The 23,122-nt window shown below is 38.7% G+C and overlaps 1 protein-coding gene across 1 annotated transcript in view; it reads right to left on the bottom strand.

The window, feature by feature from the left end:
- Positions 1-23,122, bottom strand: part of LOC124779336 (lysosomal alpha-mannosidase-like) — a 209,239-nt gene that overhangs the window by 167,880 nt on the left and 18,237 nt on the right. The window contains exon 3 of the mRNA XM_047253705.1: positions 12,706-12,891. Coding sequence (XP_047109661.1) covers positions 12,706-12,891 — 186 coding nt within the window. The remainder of the gene's footprint in view (positions 1-12,705; positions 12,892-23,122) is intronic.

Here is a 23,122-nt window from a genome sequence, read left to right as displayed (position 1 = left end):
AATCAAAATACTGGCATCATCTGCAAATAAAGGTTTCTGTTTGGCATGGACAGTGTCATTCAGGTCATAAATATACAAAAGAAAGAGGATAGGACCTAATGTTGATCCTTGTGGCACACCATATTTGATGGTAGTTTTTTCTGATGTGTCTATTGTTGTTCTGGAAATGTTTTCAGTTATTGTGTCTTGTTTGAGAACAACTTTTTGTTGCCGGCTAGTAAGATATGATCTAATCCCTTCATTTGGAATACCTCTAATTCCCTTTCTTTCCAACTTACTTAATAGGATACCATGATCTGAAATGTCAAATGCTCTGGATACATTGAAGAATATTCCAGTAGTCATTTCCTTTCCATCTACAGATTTTAGAATGAAGTGCAAATATTCATAGACTGTTGTGGTTGTGGATCTAGATTGACTGAAGCCATGTGATGATTTGACAGCAATGAGTTTTTGTTAACAAACTCTAGCAACCTATTATAAAAGAGCTTCTCAAAGATCTTTGCAATCTATAGAAGATTTCGAAAGGTACCTGTGGAAAAGGAGTGATTAACAATATGCTTCAGAGGTTCTACAATATGATACCTTGTTTGGTTTATAATACAATTTGGAATCTCATCAAAACCACATGAAAGTGTCTTTAATGAGCTCATTGCCAGTATGAGCTCACTCTGTATGGCCTGCTTGAGAAACATAGACCCCATGGGAGGTTTACAGTTCTCAATGTAGTGCACATTAGTATTCTGAAAGTTCCTTTGGATAAGATCATTTGCAGATTTGCCAAAGTACTCATTCAAGATATTAGCTACAGAGGTAGCATCAGATACTTGTTTGTTTTCCAGCTTTAAGTTAATATTTTTTGCCACTGGTTTTGTGTGTGTTTCAGATCTGATGATGTTCCATGGGGCCTGTGTTTTGTTTTTTGATTTGCAGATACATACATCATTTCCCTTTTTCTTTGCCTTTTTAATAACTCTGTAATAGATCTTACTGTATTCTTTGATATAATTTTGCATTTCTAATGATATATTATTTTGTTTTTTATATGAATGTAGAAACCTTTTCCTTGCACTGGAGATTTTTATGCCTTTAGTAATCCAACTTTTGTTTCTGGTTGGTTTTAATTTACATTGCTTTAATGGGAAGACTATGTCAAAATAGTACTTATATGATCCATGAAAGTTATCAAACATTCTATTTACATCTGTTTCAATGAACACTTCATCCCAAGTTTCTTGGTTTAATATGTTTCAAAAGTTTGCTATATCACTGAAATCCCTGCACTCAGTTATTTTAATGGGATATATTTTCTCTGAACATACTTCCACTGATAACAAGACAGCTCCATGTTCACTGTATCCCATCTTAACTGCTTCACCACTGTATGGAGAAAAGTTTTCTTGAATAAAAATTTCGTCTGGTGCAGTTTTACTATGCCTAGTGATTCTAGTTGGTGTATTTACTGCAGATTGGGGACCAGTCCTACAAGAGAGTGCAAGAATTCAAATACCTTTTCACTGAGAACTCATCATGTGAAGCAGAGATCAGTGCCAGAATACAAGCAGGAAACCGATCTTACCACAGCCTAGCTCAACTGCTTCTGTTCAGATATCTCTCCAGACAGTTCAAGATTCGACTGTACAAAACCCTGATCCAGCCTGTTGTTCTATATGGCTGTGAGACATGGAGTATCCGGAAACAGGACTTCCATAAGCTCCTTGTTTTCGAGAGAAAAGTGCTTTGGAAGATCTTCGGTCCAGTTCTGGATGCAGATACAGGGGACTGGAGGATCAGATACAACCAAGAGCTTGAGGAATTATACCAGCAGCCCAACATAGCATGAACTGTCAAAGCCAAACGAATGCAGTGGGCCAGTCATGTGGCCCGGATGGGGGATCACAGATGGCCTCGGAAGCTCCTGGATTTCACACCTACAGGAAAGAGACCACCAGGGAGACCCAAGAAGTGTTGGAGGGATGGGCTCCATGAAGATTTAAACCAAGTGTCAATAGATGTGAATGCATGGCAGATAGCAGCAATGGACAGAATACAGTGGAGGAGGAAACTTGTAGATGCGTGCGGTCCACTGGGCCTGATCACGTAGTAGTAGTAGTAGTAGTAGTAGTAGTAGTATTTACTGTGGGGATTAAGTTGAAACTCTCTGTCATATATAGTAATCCATCTTTGTAATTTGAGGGTTTCAAAAAATCTATGTTGAAGTCTCCACATATGATTTTCTTTTTTTTCAGTTCTACAATATTTAACATCATTTCAAATTTACACAGGAACTCTTCTATGTCAGGGGATCTGTATATAGTTATAATAACTAGCTGAATGTCAGTAAGTTCAATAGCCACCATTTCAAAGACTTTTTCTTTATTCAGTGCAGAATATGTTTGGATTGCTTTGTATCTTAAATCCTGCTGTGCAAAGGTAGCTATCCCTCCATGTTTACAATAAGACCTGCAAAATGAACTGACTAGGGAAAAACTAGGGATCTTTACTGTTTCTATTTGCAGTTCTTCTAGCCAATGTTCTGTTATGCAGATAACATCAACATTTAGGTCAGACACAGTATTATTTCTAGTTCTTGCAATTCGTTAGTCAGAGACTGAACTTTATGATACATTATATTAAATGGCAAAAGGTTGAATTTAATTTGATTACTGCAGCTACTGCTTTTTGTCATTCCTGATGAACCACTCACCTCAAATAATATCCCAACCCTATTTATCTTGTGTTGTTCTTCTTTGCTCGGTTTTCTACCACAAAATCATTCAGGTGGGAAGGCAGTACTCTTTTCCTTCTGCCCTGCTCAATGGACACCGCTGCTGGTGTTGTTTCTTCTGTATTTATAAAAGAAGCTGGGACTTCTGCGCATGTATTCACAATGCTAGCATAACTTTTTCCTGGGTATCTTCCTTGAGAGGTATCTGATGTTGAGATGTTGACACTGATTGTGTAGGGCTACTGTCAGCATGGGAGCAATCTTCTGATGCTGTACCTGTGGTATGGGATGCTTCACTGCACTTTTATTGACTATGATTAGCATTCTGTGAAACTGTTAGTACTGTCTGAGGTAGAGCAATGGTTGTTAAATCAGGTGTGCAATGAACAATTCTCAAAATTTCCATGATTTTGTTACTGAGAAATGATTTTCCCCTCCTATTGAAGTGCATGCCATGTTTGGTAAAGAATTCATGGTCCTTGTCCCCTGTAGGGAGAAACAACACTTTCTGAAAGACTTGGCAGATTTTGTAATACAATCTGTTGGCTTTCTGGATCTCTTTGATCACACAGGAGAAATCTGGAAGGTCATGCCTTTGTGGAATTCCCATAGCAATCATTGTTTGCTTGTCCCATGATCTCAGTGTTTTCATTAAGCATCTAGTGGCTTCTTTGAGTTCATTTTTGTACATGTTAGCACCTGCTATTATTGCCGTGCATCACTCTTTATTGGAGCAATTCTTAACGACTTCAAACATAGGAGCTCCTGGTTTGATGACGCTGGTGGCGTTTACACTGTGATCATTTCATAAAATGTTTGTGGTTCCTCTGCCATGACTGTCGTAATATATACTGATTTCATGTTTATTCCGCAGCTCTTCACATAGTGTTGCTTTGCCATTCTTTCTGTTCTTTATAAGCTTTGAATTACTTATACTAGGTATCAAAATTTTGTCACTATTAGTGGTGGTACATGATAGTTCATCAGTTTAAGCATAGGACAAAAATGGTCTTGAGACAGGTCATTACTTCTCGATTTCACAGAGTTTTGTGTAATATAGCTTAATGAATCTTCAAGCATCTTGACGTAATTTCTGGCATCTTTTAATTCACTGAGCAGTGATTCTGACACAGAAAGTTCCACACATTCAATGCACACTTGAATTGCCATGTAACACAGTCACACGTTATTTCCTTATTATTGGCTTGTGTGAAACATTCAGAGTGGTACCATTTCCGAAATGTTGAGCATATTCGGAGTCCTTTTATCACTTTTTCACTACATAAAAGACACTTGGTACGGATAAAATTATTGTTAAGTGCAGCGCATTTTACCACAGCCTATATACCTTCCACCATCCTAAAAATCATCTGTGTACACTATATAATTTTGTGTATTACCTAAGTAGACATTTTCCAGTTCTATCTATTTTTAAGTGAATTTTCAACCAGAAGTGGTATGTAAATTTCAGACAAATCCATGATCTGGGGAGGATATTTTCATTTTTGTGCTTTAAGTGTTAGTTACATGACATGTTCCATGGACACTCACCATAGGGAATTACTTGTTAAAAGTAAAGAGACATTGACCCTGTCATAGCTCCAGCTCAATGATATGGAACAGTTGTTTCATTTTATTCTTGACTTCTCTTGTTCAGTTTAAACCCTAACAGTACCTGGTCACTACCTGAGATTTAGGTGCTCATAATGTTAGCAGATACAGAAAATTCAGCACTGTGAACAACATTTTTGCTACTGTTCCTAGACCACATATAATCAAAATGTCTATTATTGGGAAATTGTGTGACAAGATCTAAAGTTACACTTTATTTTATCCATTACTTTAAGACTGTGTAAAAATATGAAGTGTGTCATTTTAATCCTCTCTAACAATTGATGGAATTCTTATACTGTGTAACCTATTGGAAGCAAGAAGCATTAATTGTAGTATAAAGTAACATAACTTCAATTTCCAGAATTAAACCCTTGCAATTAGTTTTCAAATTTATGTTGGAAGTTCAGTAGTTTTGTAATAAGAATGGGCATTACTCTCCAGACTAATTAGTTTCATGCCATTACTTTACTAAAGATATTTTGAATGACCTGTGTTTTCTGTTAAAAGTTGAAACGTTGTTAAGACAGGTGTATTGTTAGCTCAACAAATAAGGTAATGCCTCCAATGCATATTGTAACACCTGTCAGCCAGTGATGCAGACAAATGATCCTAACCATCATTTATGGTATCCAACGGATGCTAGAAACACTGCTTCAACACTCTAGTCCCTCTGCCATGGAGCTCTGTGACCCATACACACCATCCATCTATTCATCTATAAGTTTGTCACCTCAGGGGTGATAATTCAGTCATGTGAAATATAAAGCAAAATTTTTGTGACACCTAATATAAATATCAATTCAAAGGTTTTAAGTATTTGTAACCCCAATCAGTAAGCCCCCTCATAATTACTTTGAAATGTAACTCAGTATTTGCCACTGCATCCCCTCCCACCCTCCCCCACCCCTCACCACATGCTCAAGTGCAATTGTTGCTTCCATGGAAGAGGGAAGGGTTGTACAGGACACCATGCAGTTGGAGTGTTAACAGGAGTAATTTATTGACAAGTTCTTACCAACTTAAAATTTTCTTCTACATTCAGGGCTATCATCTGTACTCGGTATAATTTCCTATGGCCTACAAGCCAGAATGGGCCTCTATTTCAGGCTAGATGTTGTGAGTTTCAGTTAGAGTTTCTGACAGGCCATACTTTGGCGTGTTTGTGGCAGTCAGTAAGACACATGGGAGAAATATTAAAAGTGGTGCCATGAGACGTAAGCAGAGTGTGAACTGAAGAGGCTTCACATACTCTGCTCCCAGCCTGCAACCTCACAGTACACACCTCTCCTCTCTGTTCTTCTGCTATTTGTCTATTTTTTGGACTGCAGTCCATCTTAGATTGGCTTTGATGACCCCTCCTGGCATCTGGTGATATAAACTGTCCCTAGGGTTTGCCCCTTGTATGCCATTTGTTAAATATGAGATGTATTTAAAAAGCAATGCAACATATTTTTTTTCTAAAAGCAGATAGGTTTTATTCAGGATTCCAATATACCATATTATTCCCGACTCTTTTGGCCACAGACCCCTATTTTTTAACATAATGTTTATTAAATGCAATGCAAATGGCCTGGCACTTACTGGGAGGGCTTGAATGTCTGCAACGTACCACCCTACTGGTCAATGGCAGAGCCAATGCTTTGCTGCCCCACCATCCACATACTGCTTCCCATGGAGTATGTCCTTCACTGGGTGGAGTACACAAGCTAGAAAATCTTGGCATTAGGGGAACAGCTAACAACTGGCTCAGCTGTTATCTTAAGAACAGGGAACAATATGTGGAAACAGATCAAGAAAGGGACAATTTCATTAGAAAATATAATTCCAAGCTACTGACTGTTAATATGGAGTGCCACAAGGATCAGTAATTGGTCCTGTTCTGTTCTTACTTTATGTAAATGACCTAAACATAAGCAATGACAGCAGTAAAATATTTCAATTTGCTGATGATACAAGTGTTCTATTTACAGGGAACTCAGAAGAAACTCTTGTAAAAAACATAAAAGAAGCCACTGACAGGCTAACATGTTACTTTGATGACAATGACTTAATAATAAACACTGAAAAACTGTAGGTATGGATATTCACACAGCACAAACAAAAACTCTGAAATCACCCAATCTAGAGCTATATGGACAGACAATTGCCAAAACAGCCTGTACCAAATTTCTTGGACTTCATCTACAAGGCAACTTGAAATGGAAAGCACATATTGAGCAAATGAACAAAAAATTAAGTACTTCTTGTTTTGTGTTACATACGTTAAAAAATTGTACCAGCTACAACACCCTTCAGTGTGTATATTATGCAGTTGTATGCTCTCACCTCCATTATGTGCTGGGGAAATTCTGGAGATGCCATCAAAACATTCAAAATTTAAAAAAATATATATAAGAATAATGAAAAGGGTAGATAATTGAAAATTCCATTGTTTCAAAAAAGGATGATCCTGCCACTTTCTTGCATATATATACTTGAAAATATAATGTATTTAAATCAAAACTTACATTCATTCATTCATTCATTCATTGGTCCATTTGATTCATTACATACTTAAACAGTACATTGAATATAGGACAAGTCAAAATTGTGAAAGGAGCAGAAACACATACACACACACACACACACACACACACACACACACACAAAGAGAGAGAGAGAGAGAGAGAGAGCATGAAAAAATTAATTACAGATAACAATCATAAATTACAAGTGACAAATACAGCAATTTGAATTTAACCATTATTACATAATCATTGTTTACAAGGCTATTTTTTGTAATTTAAAAATTCTTTTACAGAGTAAAAACATTTTTCCACTAGAAATGACTTAAGATTATGTTTAAAAAAAATTTAAGTTTCTGCGATTTTAAATCACTACGTAGGCTTTTATATAGCTGAACTGTTATCTGTGATACACTTTTTTGGTACAGTGCTGTTCTACACTGTGACATGTGGATATTATTTGTGTTTCTTGTGTTGTGACTGTGTATATGCTTATTTTGTTGAAGATGTCCAGTTTGGATTAAAAGATACTCATTTGCAAACAGGAAACACTCATATATGTAAAGGCTCAATAGGCTCGTTATTTTCATCTGGATGAAATGTGGTCTACATGTTTCCAGTTTTCTTAGGTTGCAGATAGCCCTGATTGCTCTTTTCTGATCCTAAAGATCTTTATGCTGGTGGCTGAATTTCTCCAGAAGATTAGCCCATATCGAAGTAGTGCATGGAAGTATGCATAATACACCTCAATAACTGTTGACTTGCTTGCACTTTTATTTGACACACGCAGAGCATAACATGGTTTTGAAAGTTTTTTCTCAAGTTCTTTTACATGACAGTCCCATTTTAAATTATCTTGTACCCATAGGCCTAGAACCTTAGTGACAGTAACCAAGTTCAGTAACGTATTTTCAAGGTATGGTACTGTAACAAAGTTTTGCACATGGGGAGAAGAGTGGAAATTCATAAAGACAGTTTTTTCTTTATTTATTATTATTTTATTTTTTTGAAACCAGCTAGTAATTTGGGACATTACAATATCTATTGCTACTTCCAATGAGATTTTGTCAGCAGCTGTTATCAATATGCTGGTGTCATCAGCAAATAAGATTAGTTTTCCCAATTTAATAAAGTCATTTATATCATCAATATAAAGGAGGAACAGTAGAGGTCCTAGGACAGAATTTTGTGGCACTCCGTACTTTATTTTTGATTTATTGGAGACATGTGTTGTTGTGATAACATTTCCTTGTACTGAAATGTCACCATACCTTATAACCACCACTTGCTGCCTGTTTTCTAGGTAAGATCTTATCCACTGATTTGGGATTCCTCGGACACCATTTTGATCTAATTTGTGAATGAGGAAGTCATGGTCAATTATGTTGAAAGCTTTTGAAAGGTCCAGAAAGATACCAGTAGCATCTTTTCTGTCATCCAGTGCTTTAAGCACAGCTTCTATGTACTCATACATTGCTGTTGTTGTAGACTTTGATTTACTGAATCCATGTTGATTTGCTGAGAGTAATGAATTTTTTGTAATGTAGCTTAGTAGTCTATTGTAGAAAATTTTCTCAAATATTTTGGAGAAAACAATGAGTTGGGATAGTGGACAATAATTATGTACATTTTCAGAGTCCCCTTTTTTTGAACAGTGGAGTTACTTTAGCTGTTTTTAGGCTATTGGGAAAGATGCCAGTTGATAAGGAGTTGTTTAATATATATATTACAGGTTTTAATACATTATCAGATGACTTTTTTAAAGACATAGTCTGGCACACCTTCCACTCCACATGAATATTTGTTTTTGAGTGACCTTGTTATTTGTTTCAACTCTGTTTCCATGACTGTTTGAAGGAACATAGACTTCACACTAGCATTTAAATAATTTGGTAGGCATGTAGGTCCATCGTCATACTGATTTTCGAATAACTGCTTCGCTATATTAGTAAAGTACATGTTAAACTTTTCATCTACCTCTTTTGGATCTGATTGTCTGTTATTTTCAATTTGAAGAGAGATATTTTGTGAAGTTGTCTGTTCTGTACCAGTTTCTGCTCTAATAACCTTCCATACAGTTTTCATTTTATTGTTTGCATTTGAGATGTACTCATCATTTTTTTTGTTTTTTGGCTTCTTTTATTACCTTGCTGAATATTTTGTTGTATTTTTTCACATAATTTCTGAATTCTGGAGTAGTATTTCTGTGCTTAATAAGACAGTGAAGAATTTTTTTCTTTCTGCTGGAAGTTATAATGCCTTTCATTACCCAACATATATTTTTTACTATCTTAATCCTCCTTTCTTTCATTGGAAATGCTATATGAAAGTAGTGAAGGTATACATTGTGGAAACTGTCAAACATGCTATTTACTTCAGTTTTAATAAAGACATCACCCCGTGTTTCCCTTGACAGCATAAAATTAAGCACTCTAATATTGTCATTACTGAAGTCTCTTTGTTCAACTATTTTAGCTTTTGGTCCACACTTAGTGTCTGATTTCAGTTCAATAGACAGGAGCTGAGCTTCATGGTCACTGTAACCCATATTTATAACATTAGTGCTATAATTTAGATCACATAGTCTTATAAAAACTTGGTCAACTGCAGTTTTACTATCGGCACTAATTCTAGTTGGAGAACTGACTGTGTGTTTGAAACCAAAACTATTGACTGTATTTAACATTTCAATTCTATGATTTGAATCTTGTAAAAAATCTACATTTACTTCTCCACAAATAACCACTTTCTTTCTCTCACACTTTATAAAATTTAGCAGCCTTTCAAAATTTTTAATGAAAATTTTCCAGTCCCCAGACCTATATAGTGTTACAACCAAAATATTAACATCTGTCAAATCAACAACACACAGCTCAAAGGCTTGTCTCTTGCCAAGCTTTGAAAATTTTCTACTGCAGTAAATTTTAAATAATCTTTTACAAAACTAGCTGCTCCACCACATTTACTGTTGCTTCTACAATAATAACTGGCAAACTTGTTACCCGGAATCACAGTTGACATAATCTGGTCTTTGTCTAACCAGTGTTCAGTTACAAATAGAATATTAATTTTTAGTTCAAGATTTACTACTTCAAAAAGACCACTCATCACTCAAAATCACACAATACACAGCTATGATACAAGACATAAATTGTACGTACATGTTCAAAGTGCCAACACAAAATTATTTCAAAATGGCCTTATCCATCCTAGTATCAAACAATACAATGCCTTACCAGATACCATTAAACACATACAAAATATTGGTCACTTCAAATCTAAACTGAAGTCGTACTTGGTTGATCACTGCTTTTACACAGTAAAAATTTTTCTGTGTTAACCCAAAGTAGTCTCATTCAGAAGAACATTTGTATTTTAACTCTCTGTATATAGTGTAACAACATTTATTTTAAGTATTCATCATTAATTGATATATTAATGTGTGCTATTATGTACAAATATAATAGAGGGAAACATTCCACGTGGGAAAAAATATATCTAAAAACAAAGATGATGTAACCTACCAAACGAAAGTGTTCATATGTTGATAGTCACACAAACAAACACAAACACACACACAAAATTCAAGCTTTCGCAACCCATGGTTGCTTCATCAGGAAAGAGGGAAGGAGAGGGAAAGGCGAAAGGATGTGGGTTTTAAGGGAGAGGGTAAGGAGGCCTTTACAAATGTCTGCTTGTGTCTGTGTATGTGCAGATGGATATGTGTGTGTGTGTGTGTGTGTGTGTGTGTGTGTGTGTGTGTGTGTGTGTGTGTGTGTGTGTGCGAGTGTATACCTGTCCTTTTTTCCCCCAAAGGTAAGACTTTCCGCTCCCGGGATTGGAATGACTCCTTACCCTCTCCCTTAAAACCCACATCCTTTCGTCTTTCCCTCTCCTTCCCTCTTTCCTGATGAAGAAACCATGGGTTGCGAAAGCTTGAATTTTCTGTGTGTGTTTGTGTTTGTTTGTGTGTCTATCAACATACCAATGCTTTCGTTTATTATGTACAAAAGTATATTATATGTAAAACTGTTAATATTAACATAAAAATCCAAATATCTCTTGCACATTGTGCAGCTGTAGATGAAAATGGATCAATATATCAAAATCAATAAATCAGTCCATCCTTCATTGGGTCAAAAAGATAGAAGTATAAAAGTGTGAGATCTTGGCTGAGCTGGGTTATGCTGTAGGATGGATCCTAGTGGGCACACTCCAACTTGTGGATGAATGTGTCAGCTCTACCAACAGTCGCTCAGATGTGCAGTGAGATGTTTTCAGATTTTTCTAATTCCCCTTTTATCCTTTCAACACAGAATTTTTGTTCCATAATGACTTAAGGGTGAGGCCACCATATGGTGGAACTCAGAGTGTTCCAAAAGTGGTCATGCCTACAATAAAAGATTGAGGATTAAGCAACTATTGTGTAGTTTCCTTGTTTTAAAAAATGTAGGTAAATACTGTTATGTTAGCAGTGGAGTAAAGGAGCTGAACAATTTACCAGGGGATAAGCTAAGCCCTGCATCAGATTGCATCACTAAATTTAAGTACCTGGTCCAAAAGTGACAAAACAGCATAGATATGGACATTACACAAAATTTAGTTTTTTATTAAATTATTGTATAATAATACTAGGTAGGTACATAATGTGAATATGTCATGAAAAAAGTCATATTCACCACTGTGACATCAGTCATATTTTGTGAACAAATACAAATCATCTTACCTAATATTTGTTCGGTTCAGTTACTTATTTCCAGTAGGTCATCTACATTGATATTGTTCGCAAAATTAAGGTAGTACCTAAGCAATAAACTGTGTATTTGGAATTGTTATGTTCTCTATAAAGAATCAGATACAGTAAACTATTACTTTCTTCCCTCCAAACTGATTAGCGTATGAGCAATGTGACACTGTGGTTAATTCACTGGATTCATATTCAAGATGGGTAGCCATGCACATTTCCAGGCTTCTATGACTCTCCTAAACTGTTTAAGACAAATCCTAAGGTGGTTCCTTTGGAAAAGAACATAGCTAATTTCCTTCCTCATCTTCATCCAAACCAAACTTATGCTGCACCTGTAGTGACCTGGTTATTGATAGGATGTAAACTTTAATCTTTCTTACTTACCAGAAACACTATGAGTAACACTGAAGTAAATATCTAAACTAAACAGAATGCAATGACATTTTCATCAAACAACAATGAGAAATTTTTCTCTCTTTGGAAGGAGATGAAACTAGGCTAAACCCTGGAGATCAGCGCTAGAAGTAAGACAATTTTGTACTGCATAATGGATTTCAGAATAAGTGGAAATATGAACCAACAGACAGAATGAGAATATACTTCTTAAGCTAATACATGAGCAATGACATAAATGACACTGGAAGACCTCAGGAAAGATGAGAGTAGCTCTCTGGACAAAACTGTAACAGGTATTTTGCCTATACCTTGAAGTAAAGGATTAGAATCATATTCTGTTTAATTACCTATGCATGTTTTCTTTTGAATATGTTACAGTATCACACAACATGTATGCTACATCTCTTAGGTCTCTGGTGTAAAATTATATGGACACCTCACATTAAGATAAACTTTATAAATTTGCTTGGTCCTCTAGTGCCTATGAATCTCATTTTTAACATTCAGTAAGACTATAAGAGACTTAATTGGATATGACTGAAAATATGCCCAGGAAAATGATAAAATGTAGAACTTGAGAACAGTAAAATGATGGAAGCAGAAAAATCCTGACAGAGTAAATAATAAATAGTTTTTGGATGTAAAAATAGTTCTGGTAATTAAATGCAAAATAGAAATTGTCTTGTTGAGCAAAAGAACTAAATGGATACACTTACCTCAAACCCCATGTAAACTGATCTATTATTGACTGATAGTGTGTAGCTGCTTCATCATTCATGCTCCAAGCCCCACCAACAATCTCCAACTGCCCAGAGTTGATAAGATCTATCAGTTGCTGTTGCTTAACTTCATCATGATCCAGCCACCACTTCCATAAAAAAGCAGTTTCAACATAAATAAACCTGAAAAAATTGAACAGTAAGGACAGACTTACATATAATGACAATAACTAATATATTAGTAGTACATCATATAAGGATGACATGATTTCCAACTATGGTTGGTAGAGGCTATATCTTTAGTGACAATCTAGGTGAATGATATGCTCAATTACCCCAGAGAGAGGCACTAAAATAAAGATATATAATGATATACCAGGAAAAAGGATTATTCTTGAAATTCTGCAAGGAGTTAATAAATATATGTCATCTCTGATTTCACAAAATAGCAAAGACAGTAACATGACACATATTCACAAATATCACACTCTGCCCTTGCACCATTCACACATGAATTATGTGACAGAAAGAAGTGGCTAATGATACTGATTCACTATGTGTCATCCATTAAATACTGCATAGGAAACTATACATTACTTACTATATAGATAATAGACTAAGTTGCAGACAGGCACAATTAAAAGACACTTACATATAAGCTTTTGGCCATAGCCTTCTTCAGAAATAGAGAGACAAATACCACCCATTCATACAATTAAACACACTTGATGCACACCTGACTGCCAATGCCAGCAGTTTAGGCCAGAAAACACCCATCACATATTATCGCAGGAGCAATCCGGAGGGGGTGGGGAAAGGGAAGAGAAAGGAAAGGGGAAGAGAGAGCAATGTACTAGTTGGGGAACAGAGGAGCACTGTTTGGCGGAGTTTACAGTGACTAGAATGCCAACAAGTGCAGTGTCAGGTTGTGAGACAGGGAGCTAGGGAAAAAGAGCAAAAATGGAGAGAAGCAGGGAAAGATAGACGGGTGCATTGGCACAGGGTGGAAAGCGAAGTGTGAAGGAGAAGGGAATGGGGAGGAGGTGGTAGGACAGAGTGGGTGTAAACTGCTGGTTGTGGGTGGTGGACAGAATTTTACAATAGGTTGTGACCAGGATAGTTAGAGGAGTCCATGTTGTTGAGAAAAAATTTCGTTACTGAGTAAATGTACTGTGAAGCAGTTGTAAGAATTCCTAATCTTTTAAACAGATGCCTACCAGATGTGCGACTACGAACCCCACACATTTTTCTCACTATTTTCTCTTGAGCAGTGAATATCTTTTGCCTAAGTGTTGACTTGCCCTAGAATATTATTCTGTATGACATCAGAGAGTGGAAGTATGCAACGTATGTTAGCTTACTAATTTCTACATCCTCAAAATTGGCAATTATTCTGATTGCAAAAGTTGCTGAACCTAGTCGCTTTAGGAGATCCAAAATATGAATTTTCCAATTAAGATTCTCATCTATACGTACACCCAAAAATTTAGTATGCTCTACTCTGGCTGCTGACTTCTTTTGATGTGTTATGTTTATTGAAGGAATTACACTTTTTGCAGCAGAAAATTGGATGTACTGTGTTTTTTCAATGTTCAGAGCTAGCCGATTCACATAAAACCAATTAATAACTTTTCCAAAGACCTTATTTGTATCACTTTCTATCAGACTTTCTTTTACTGGATTAATAATTATGCTTGTATCACCACCAAACAGCATCAGTTCAGCATCTTGTTTCACATAAGGGATGTCATTCACATATATCAAGAACAGGAGGTGACCCATGATTGAACCTTGTGGAACACCTAATGTAATTTCACCCCAGTTAGATGAAGTGGCAAACTCCTTTGCATCACTTGAATCAAATAAAGAGACTTTTTGCTCACTATTGTGTAGATATGACTTAAACCACTCATATAACATAACGTCATGGTTCACACAATCAAATGCTTTGGATGTCACAGAATATTCCTACTGGTGACATTTTACTATTTAAAGACTATTATGTGGACATGAAATTGTATATTGCTGTCTCAGTGGAACAGCATTTCTGAAATCCAAACTGTGATTTGCTAAGTATCCCATTACTGTTGAGATGGCTAACCACTCTGAGTTCATTACTTTCTCAAAGATTTTTGAAAATGCTGTAAGCAAGGATACTGGTCAGTAATTATTGACATCTGTGGTTTCCCCCTTTTTGTAGAGGGGCCCGACAATGGCATATTTTAACCAGTCTGGAAAAATACCCTGAGTCAGTGATGCATTACATATGTGACTCAAAACATCAGCTGTAATTGATCCACATTGTTTTAATAACTTGTTAGAGATGTCATCTACACCAACAGAACATTTATTTTTCAAAGATTTAATAATTTCACAAGAGGCTGTTAGATGAAACTTAATCTAACTAAAATTTTTCAAAACTGACTCTTCCAAGTACTGCCTCACTTTTTCTTTTGAACTATTTTCACCAATTTTTTCTCCTACACTTAAGAAGTGATTGTTAAATACATTGGCTGCCTGTGTATTGTTGGTTAAGATGGTCTCATTCTCTTTAACAGTAATGCTACCTACCCCAGTGGTTACTTTTCCTGTCTCCCTTCTAACAACATTCCATATTGATTTGATTTTATTGCTGGAGTTGTTAATTTCTTCTCTAACACACATATTTTTTCTTTTCTCAGTATGTTATAATAATTTTTATAGTGTAAAAGTACTTCTGGATCTTTACTAGTTCTTGCTGTCTCATACAGTTTTCTTTTTCTTTCTGAGGACACTTTAATACCTGTAGTAATCCAAGATTTCTTTGAAATGTTTGTGGTGTTACATCTAGTAATTTTCTTTGGAAAACAATGTTCAAGAAGGGATATGAATTTATCAAGAAATATGATGCATTTATCATTAGCATTTGGCTCATTATGTACATCTTCCCAGTTTACATTTCCTAAACTTTCTCTGAAGTGGTCTATAGATACCAGGTTGAGCACCCTCACACTTCTACTTAATGGTTTCTGAAGTGTACTCCCTGTCATGTTTTGTAAGTTAATCAGTTGTGCATCATGGTCAGATAATCCATTTACCACAGGGAGGATAAGGAGGAAGACTGTGGGTAGGATAGTGGTTGGAAAGTGGTGTCCCAAGGCAACAGTAGGGTGCCAGCAGGTTGGATAACTTATACAGGTGGTGTCTGGACTGCTCCTCCAAATGTTGGAGAGCAAGGGATTCAGTATCAAGGATGTGATGTATGAAGCAGGGATTGCACAGTAGTAGTATCTTGTGGAGAGAGCAGAGGTGATTCTGGGATGCCGGTACCATGGAGATGTATTTTTGCAGTACCAGGTTTGTGAGGGGCCAGGAGTCTGGTGAAATATGTAAAGGTGTACATCATTGTGAAAGGAGGGGTGGCATCCATGGAAAGAAATTTTTATGGTTAGGTCATTTGGGAGGAGTCTATGGTTTAGGCAATATTTAAAAAATACAGGATGTGGGACTCGTGTTTTGCCAGGGGAAGGGATGCTTTTCTGAACTGGTGCAGAAAGATGGAGCAGGGGCCCATTATGGCAGGAATGATGTAAAGGAAATGGTAATGACACGGAAGTGGGCAAAATAGGTCCTGATGGTTGTAAGAGGATCTGGACAAGAGACAAGACGTGAAAAGGATATGTAACAACACGCAAAAAAACTACAGATACACAAAAAATGTAGAAAAACAAAAAATACACACAAATACATAAAAATATGAAAAAATGCTTGAAAGTGAGTGAAACTATGTAAAAACATGCATAAATACATTGAAAGTGTACATGAACATGAGAGAAAATGAACAGAGAGGTTGTGGGAGTATGTGTGTGTTTCGATAGTGGAAGAGAGGGAGTGAGTGGGTGTGGAAAATAAAACACTAAAGTATATCATCGTGAGGGATCTGTAATATCAAATATAATTACAACTATCAGGGAAAGAATCTGAGGCATCAGATGCTGTGTTGTGTGGATGATCTTGATAGAGTGTGGCTGGGAAGTAGATGCTCTTTGGAGGGCTGTGAAAAAATACAGGAAAAAGAGAAAGAACAGACACTGAGAAGAGTAATGCTCTAGCAAACAACAACAAAAGAAAACATAACAGGGTTCTAGGATGGAAGAAATGACATTTGATAAAATCAAACAATGGAAACTCCAAGTAGGAATATCAGCAATACAGGAAGAGATAGATTGCTAGTTACCACAAAGAGACCACGTTACGTTTCAGACAGGCACAATTAAAATACACTTACAATAAGCTTTCATCCACAGCCTTCATCTGTAAAATAGAAACACACACCACTCATTCATACAAGCAAGCACATCGCACACACACATTACCGTGAACTCCAGCGACTTGGGCCATTACACAACTATTACGTGGGACAATAGCAGCAATCTGGAGGTAGTGGCAGATACAAAAAAACCTCAAGGAGGGCGTTCTAAAGATATCTTGAGCTACCTTTGCTTTCACCGTAATAAAAAATAATCAAGTCACTTGCAAAGTTTCAGAAAGTTTTATTCAAACTGATTATACACATACTCAAAACACTGCCATCTTATTTATATATTTATTGATATAAAAAAGTTACAATTGTGGCTCCCTTCCTTAAATGATGAATTCTATGCACCTATTCTTACCGGCAAATTGCTTAGTCACATCGTCAATAGGATAATCAATGTCAGGCTTAGTGTTCAACACAACTAAACCATTAAGTCGATCCTTCTTCGTTGTCAACTTGAGCCATGTCTTTGCTGAAAAACTTCTTTCTACTGTAGCAATAGATGCAGGTAGACAAGCAAATACTTTGTATAGCGTGTGCCAGACAGAAGCGTATAAAATACAATGACGCGGATGGGTGTGCTACATAGGAAAGTACAACTACTCAATTTCTCAATTCAGTCAAGTTGACTGACGAAAGAAATGAACAAATAGTGTCCAGGCTGACTGGCGGGGGTGGCACGTGTGGCAATGCGGGTGACCCCTCAGTTGGGGGGTGCACCCCGCATGGCCCCCCGTATGTATCCACCACTGTCTGGGGGTGGTGGGGGGGAAGAGTAAGGGGAAAGGATAGCACTGTACATATGGGGGTAGGGAGGAGTGCTATCTGGCATAGTGTGCAGAGATTAAAATGCCAACAGGTGCAGCAGCCACCACTAAACAGGACAAGAGCAAAGTAGGCCATCCTGTGGCATGACATACAGCTGAACAAAACATCCTTGATTTCAATGGCCGTTTTATTAACAGAGCCATATGGATCCTTCCCTCCACCATCAGCTTTTCAGAAATGAACAGATGGGAGTTATTCTTACAACACATTCACTGCTCCCTTAATTATCCTGGCATCAACCTATGGTAACATATTGTCCTCACACCCTCCACCCAGCAGTTCCCACCTCCTATTGCCCATCACCACCTCTCCATTCCTGTTTCCTACACCTTTTGTTTGCTACCCTCTGCCAATGCACCTACCCATCTTTCCCTGCTGCTCTCCTTTCCTGCATTTCCGCATCTCCCTGCTCCACAATCTGACACTGCACCTGTTGACATTCTAGTCCCTGTACACTCTGCCAGATGGTGCTCATCTCTTCCCTGACCTGTACACCACTATCGCTTCCACTTTCGCTTCCCCTTCCCTTTCCCCACTTCCTCCAGATTGCTGCTGCCATCCCATGTGATAGTTACTTTATGGCCCAAGTTGCCAGAGTTGGTGGTCATGTGTGTGTGAGGTGTGCTTTCTTTTATGAATGAAAGATGTGTGTTTCTCTTTTCCCCTGAATTCTGTGACTGAAAGCTTATGTGTAAGAAAGTCTTTTAGTTGTGCCTGTATACAGCTTAACATGTTATCTTTATGGTAAGTAGCAATCTATCTTTTCCCGCATTGTTGATATTCGTAACTTGAGTTTTCATTGTTTGATTTTGGCAAATGGCTTTTCTTACATCCTATAAACCTATGACATTTTCCTTTGTTACAATTCTCTATAGCACAGCTGGTTTTTGTGTCTGTTCTTTCCCTTCTTTCCAACATTTTTTCACTGCCCTCCAAACTGCATCTACTTCTGAGCCACAGGCTTTGTGACCACGTGGCTTGTTGATGCATTATCCTATGCTCAAATTCTTTACTCTGATAGTTGTCATTGTATTTATTCCTGCTGATCCCATTTCATCCCTCATTTGGATGTACTGTAGCATTTTATTTTCCAGACTTGCTCATGCCACATGAAGTTGGGCCATAGACCTAACCCATCCCCATTCACCCTCTCTCCCCTTATCACAATACAAACATACTCCCATACCTTATATGTTCCTTTTCTCCCAAGTTTATACACGTTTTTAATGTGTTTGTGTATATTTTTCCACGTCTGTATGTATTTTTGCATATCTGTGCATGTTTTTGCATCCCATTATATATTTTTCACACATCCATTCTGTTATCCAGCTCCTCCCACAACCATCAAGACCTATTTGGCCTTTTTAACAAAATTATGAAAAGGGAAGTTGCTACTCACCATACAGTGGAGATGCTGAGTTGCAGATAGGCACAACGAAAACACTGTCACAAATAAACATTTGGGCCAGTAAGGCCTTCATCAAAAATAGAAGACAGACACAGACACACACACACACACACACACATACACACACACACACACACACACACACACACACACACACACACACACACACGCGCACAAACGCATGCGCGCATGCGCATGCAAACGCAACTCGCTCACATGACTGCAGTCTCAGGCAACTGAAGCCGCAATGCAAGCAGCAACACCAGTGCCTGATGGGAGTGGCGACTGGGTGGGGGTAAGGAGGCGGCTGGGGTGGGGAGGGGAGGGTTAGTAGGGTAGGGGTTGTGGACAGTGGAGTGTTGCTGGAGGATGCATGGTGATGAGGTGGGGAGACGGTGGGGCATCTGTGTTCAGTTGGGTGGTTAGATGGTGGGCAGGTGAGAGGGAGGGAGGGGTGGGGCAGGGGGGGGGGAGGGGGGCGAGCAGAAAAGGAGAGAAGTAAAAAGACTGATTGTGATGTTGGAATGAGGGATGTGTAGTGTTGGAATAGGAACAGGTTAGGGGCTGGATGGGTGAGCACAATGACTAATGAAGATTGAGGCCAGGAGTGTTATGGGGACGTAGGATATATTACAGGGAAAGTTCCTACCTGTGCAATTCAAAAAATCTGGTGTTGGTGGGAAGGATCCACATGGCACAGGCTGTGAAACAGTAATTGAAACAAAGGATGTCATGTTTGGCAGCATGCTCAGCAACAGAGCGTTCCACTTCTTTCTTGGCCACGGTTTGTTGGTGGCCATTCGTGCGGGCAGACAGCTTGTTGGTTGTCATGCCCATGTAGAATGCAGTGCAGTACTTGCAGCTTAGTTAGTAGATCACATGACTTATCACAGGTAGCCCTGTCTTTGATGGGATAGGTGATGTTTGTGACTGGATTGCAGCTAGTGGTGCTGGGAGGACGTATAGGTCTATTACAGGGGTACGAGGTTGAGAGCATAGGTTGTGTAGGGATGGAGGAATATATTGTGTAGGTTCAGTGGATGATGGAATACTACTGTGGCTGGGGTCAGAAGAATAGTGGGCAGGACGTTTCTCATTTCAGGGCATGACGAGGCGTACTCAAATCTCTGGTGGAGAATGTAGTTCAGTTACTCCGGTCCTGGATGGTACTGAGTTACGAAGGGAATGCTCCTCTGTGGCCGGACTGTGGGACTTTGGGAGGTGGTGGGAGACTGGAAAGATAAGGCACGGGAGATTTGTTTTTATACAAGGTTGGGAGTTTAGTTACAGTCTGTGAAGACTTCGATGAGACACTCGGTATACTTCGAGCGGGACAATTCATCACAGCAGACGCAATGATGATGTGTGGCTAGGCTGTATGGAAGGGACTTTCTGGTAAGCAATGGGTGACAGGTGTCGAAATGGAGTTATTGCTGGTGGTTAGTATGTTAGATATTGATGGAGGTACCGATGTAATCATGAGGTGGTCAACATCTAGGAAGGTGGCTTGTTGGGTTGAGTAGGACCAGGTGAAGATAATGGGGGAGAAGTTGTTGACGTTGTGGAGAAATGTAGATAGGGTGTCCTCACCCTCAATCCAAATCACACAGCTGTCATCAATCAATATGAACCAGGTGAGGGGTTTAGGATTCTAAGTGTTTAGGAAGGATTTCTCTAGATGGCCGATCAATAGGTTGGCATAGGACAGTATCGTGCAGGTGCCCATAGCCGTACCTTGCTTGGATTTGTTTTTAGGTAATGCCTTCAAAGGAGAATGAATTGTGGGTGAGGATGTAATTGGTCATGGCAACTAGGAAGGAGGTTGTTTAGTTTGGAATCTGTTGGGTGTTGGGGAAGGTAGAATTCAACTGCTGTGAAGTCATGGGCATTAGTGATGTGGGTGTAAAGGGAGGTGGTATCAATAAAGATGGGCAGGGCACCGTGTGATAAAGGAACAGGGACTTTGGAGAGTTGATGGAGGAAACTGTTGATATTTTTTATACGCTACTGGCCATTAAAACTGCTACACCAAGAAGAAATGCAGATGATAAACAGGTATTCATTGGTCAAATATATTATACTAGAACTGACATGTGATTACATTTTCACACAATTTGGGTGCATAGATCCTGAGAAATCAGTACCCAGAACAACCACCTCTGGCCATAATAACGGCCTTGATACACCTGGGCATTGAGTCAAATAGAGCTTGGATGGAGTGTACATGTGCAGCTGCCCATGCAGTTTCAACATGATACCACAGTTCATCAAGAGTAGTGACTGGCGTATTGTGACGAGCCAGTTGCTCAGCCACCATTGACCAGACATTTTCAGTTGGTGAGAGATCTGGAGAATGTGCTGGCCAGGGCAGCAGTCAAACGTTTTCTGTATCCAGAAAGGCCCGTACAGGACCTGCAGCATGCAGTCGTGCATTATCCTGCTGAAATGTAGGGTTTGCAGGGATTGAATGAAGGTTAGAGCCACGGGCCGTAACACATCTGAAATGTAACGTCCTCTGATCGAAGTGCTGTCATTGTGAACAAGAGGTGACCAAGACATGTAACCAATGGCACCCCATACCATCACGCCGGGTGATACGCCAGTATGGTGATGATGAATACACACTTCCAATGTGCGTTCACCACGATGTCACCAAATATGGATGCAACCATCATGATGCTGGAAACAGAACTTGGATTCATCTGAAAAAATGACATTTTGCCATTCGTGCACCCAGGTTCATCATTGAGTACACCGTCGCAGGTGCTTCTGTCTGTGATGCAGCGTCAATGGCAACCGCATCCATGGTCTCCGAGCTGGTAGTCCATGCTGCTGCAAATGTCATCGAAGTGTTCGTGCAGATGGTTGTTGTCTTGCAAACGTTCCCAACTGTTGACTCGGGGATCGAGATGTTACAGCCATGCGGATAAGATGCCTGTCATCTCGACTGCTAGGGATCCAGAATGGCGTTCCGTATTACCCTCCTGAACCCATCAATTCCATATTCTGCTAACAGTCATTGGATCTCGACCAACACGAGCAGCAGTGTCACGATACGATAAACCGCAAATGCTATAGGCTACAATCTGACCTTTATCAAAGTCGGAAACGTGATGGTACACATTTCTCCTCTTTACATGAGGCATCACAACAATGTTTCACTAGGCAACGCTGGTCAACTGCTGTTTGTGGAATGATCATATAAAGTTGATCGTCGTTAAAGCAGATGCCAGACTGAGATTCATTGGAAGAATCCTAAGGATATGCAATCCGAAAACAAAGGAAGCAGGTTACAGTACACTTATTCGCCCACTGCTTGAGTACTGCTCCCCAGTGTGGGATCCATACCAGATAGGGTTGATAGAAGAGATAGAGAAGATCCAAAGGATAGCAGCGCACTTTGTTACAGGATCATTTTGTAATCACGAAAGCATTACGGAGATGATAGATAAACTCCAGTGGAAGACTCTGCAGGAGAGATGGTCAGTAGCTTGGTACGGGCTTTTGTTGAAGTTTGGAGAACATACCTTCACCAAGGAGTCAAGCAGTATATTGCTCCCTCCTACGTAAATCTCTCAAAGAGACTACGACGATAAAATCAGAGAGATAGAGCCCACACAGAGGCATACCGACAATAGAGCCCACACAGAGGCATACCGACAATCCTTCTTTCCACGAACAATACAAGACTAGAATAGAAGGGAGAACCGATAGAGGTACTAAGGGTACCCTCCACCACACATCGTCAGATGGCTTGAGGAGTATGGATGTAGATGTAGATGTATGAGAAATCGGTTGGAAATTTTCCTCATCTCAGCACGTTGTAGGTGTCGCCACCGGTGCCAACCTTGTGTGAATGCTCCAAAAAGCTAATCATTTGC

The sequence above is a fragment of the Schistocerca piceifrons genome, chromosome 1 (genome assembly GCF_021461385.2).
Source record: "Schistocerca piceifrons isolate TAMUIC-IGC-003096 chromosome 1, iqSchPice1.1, whole genome shotgun sequence".
Taxonomy (NCBI): Eukaryota; Metazoa; Arthropoda; class Insecta; order Orthoptera; family Acrididae; genus Schistocerca; species Schistocerca piceifrons.
This window is presented reverse-complemented; position numbering and strand designations above follow the sequence as displayed.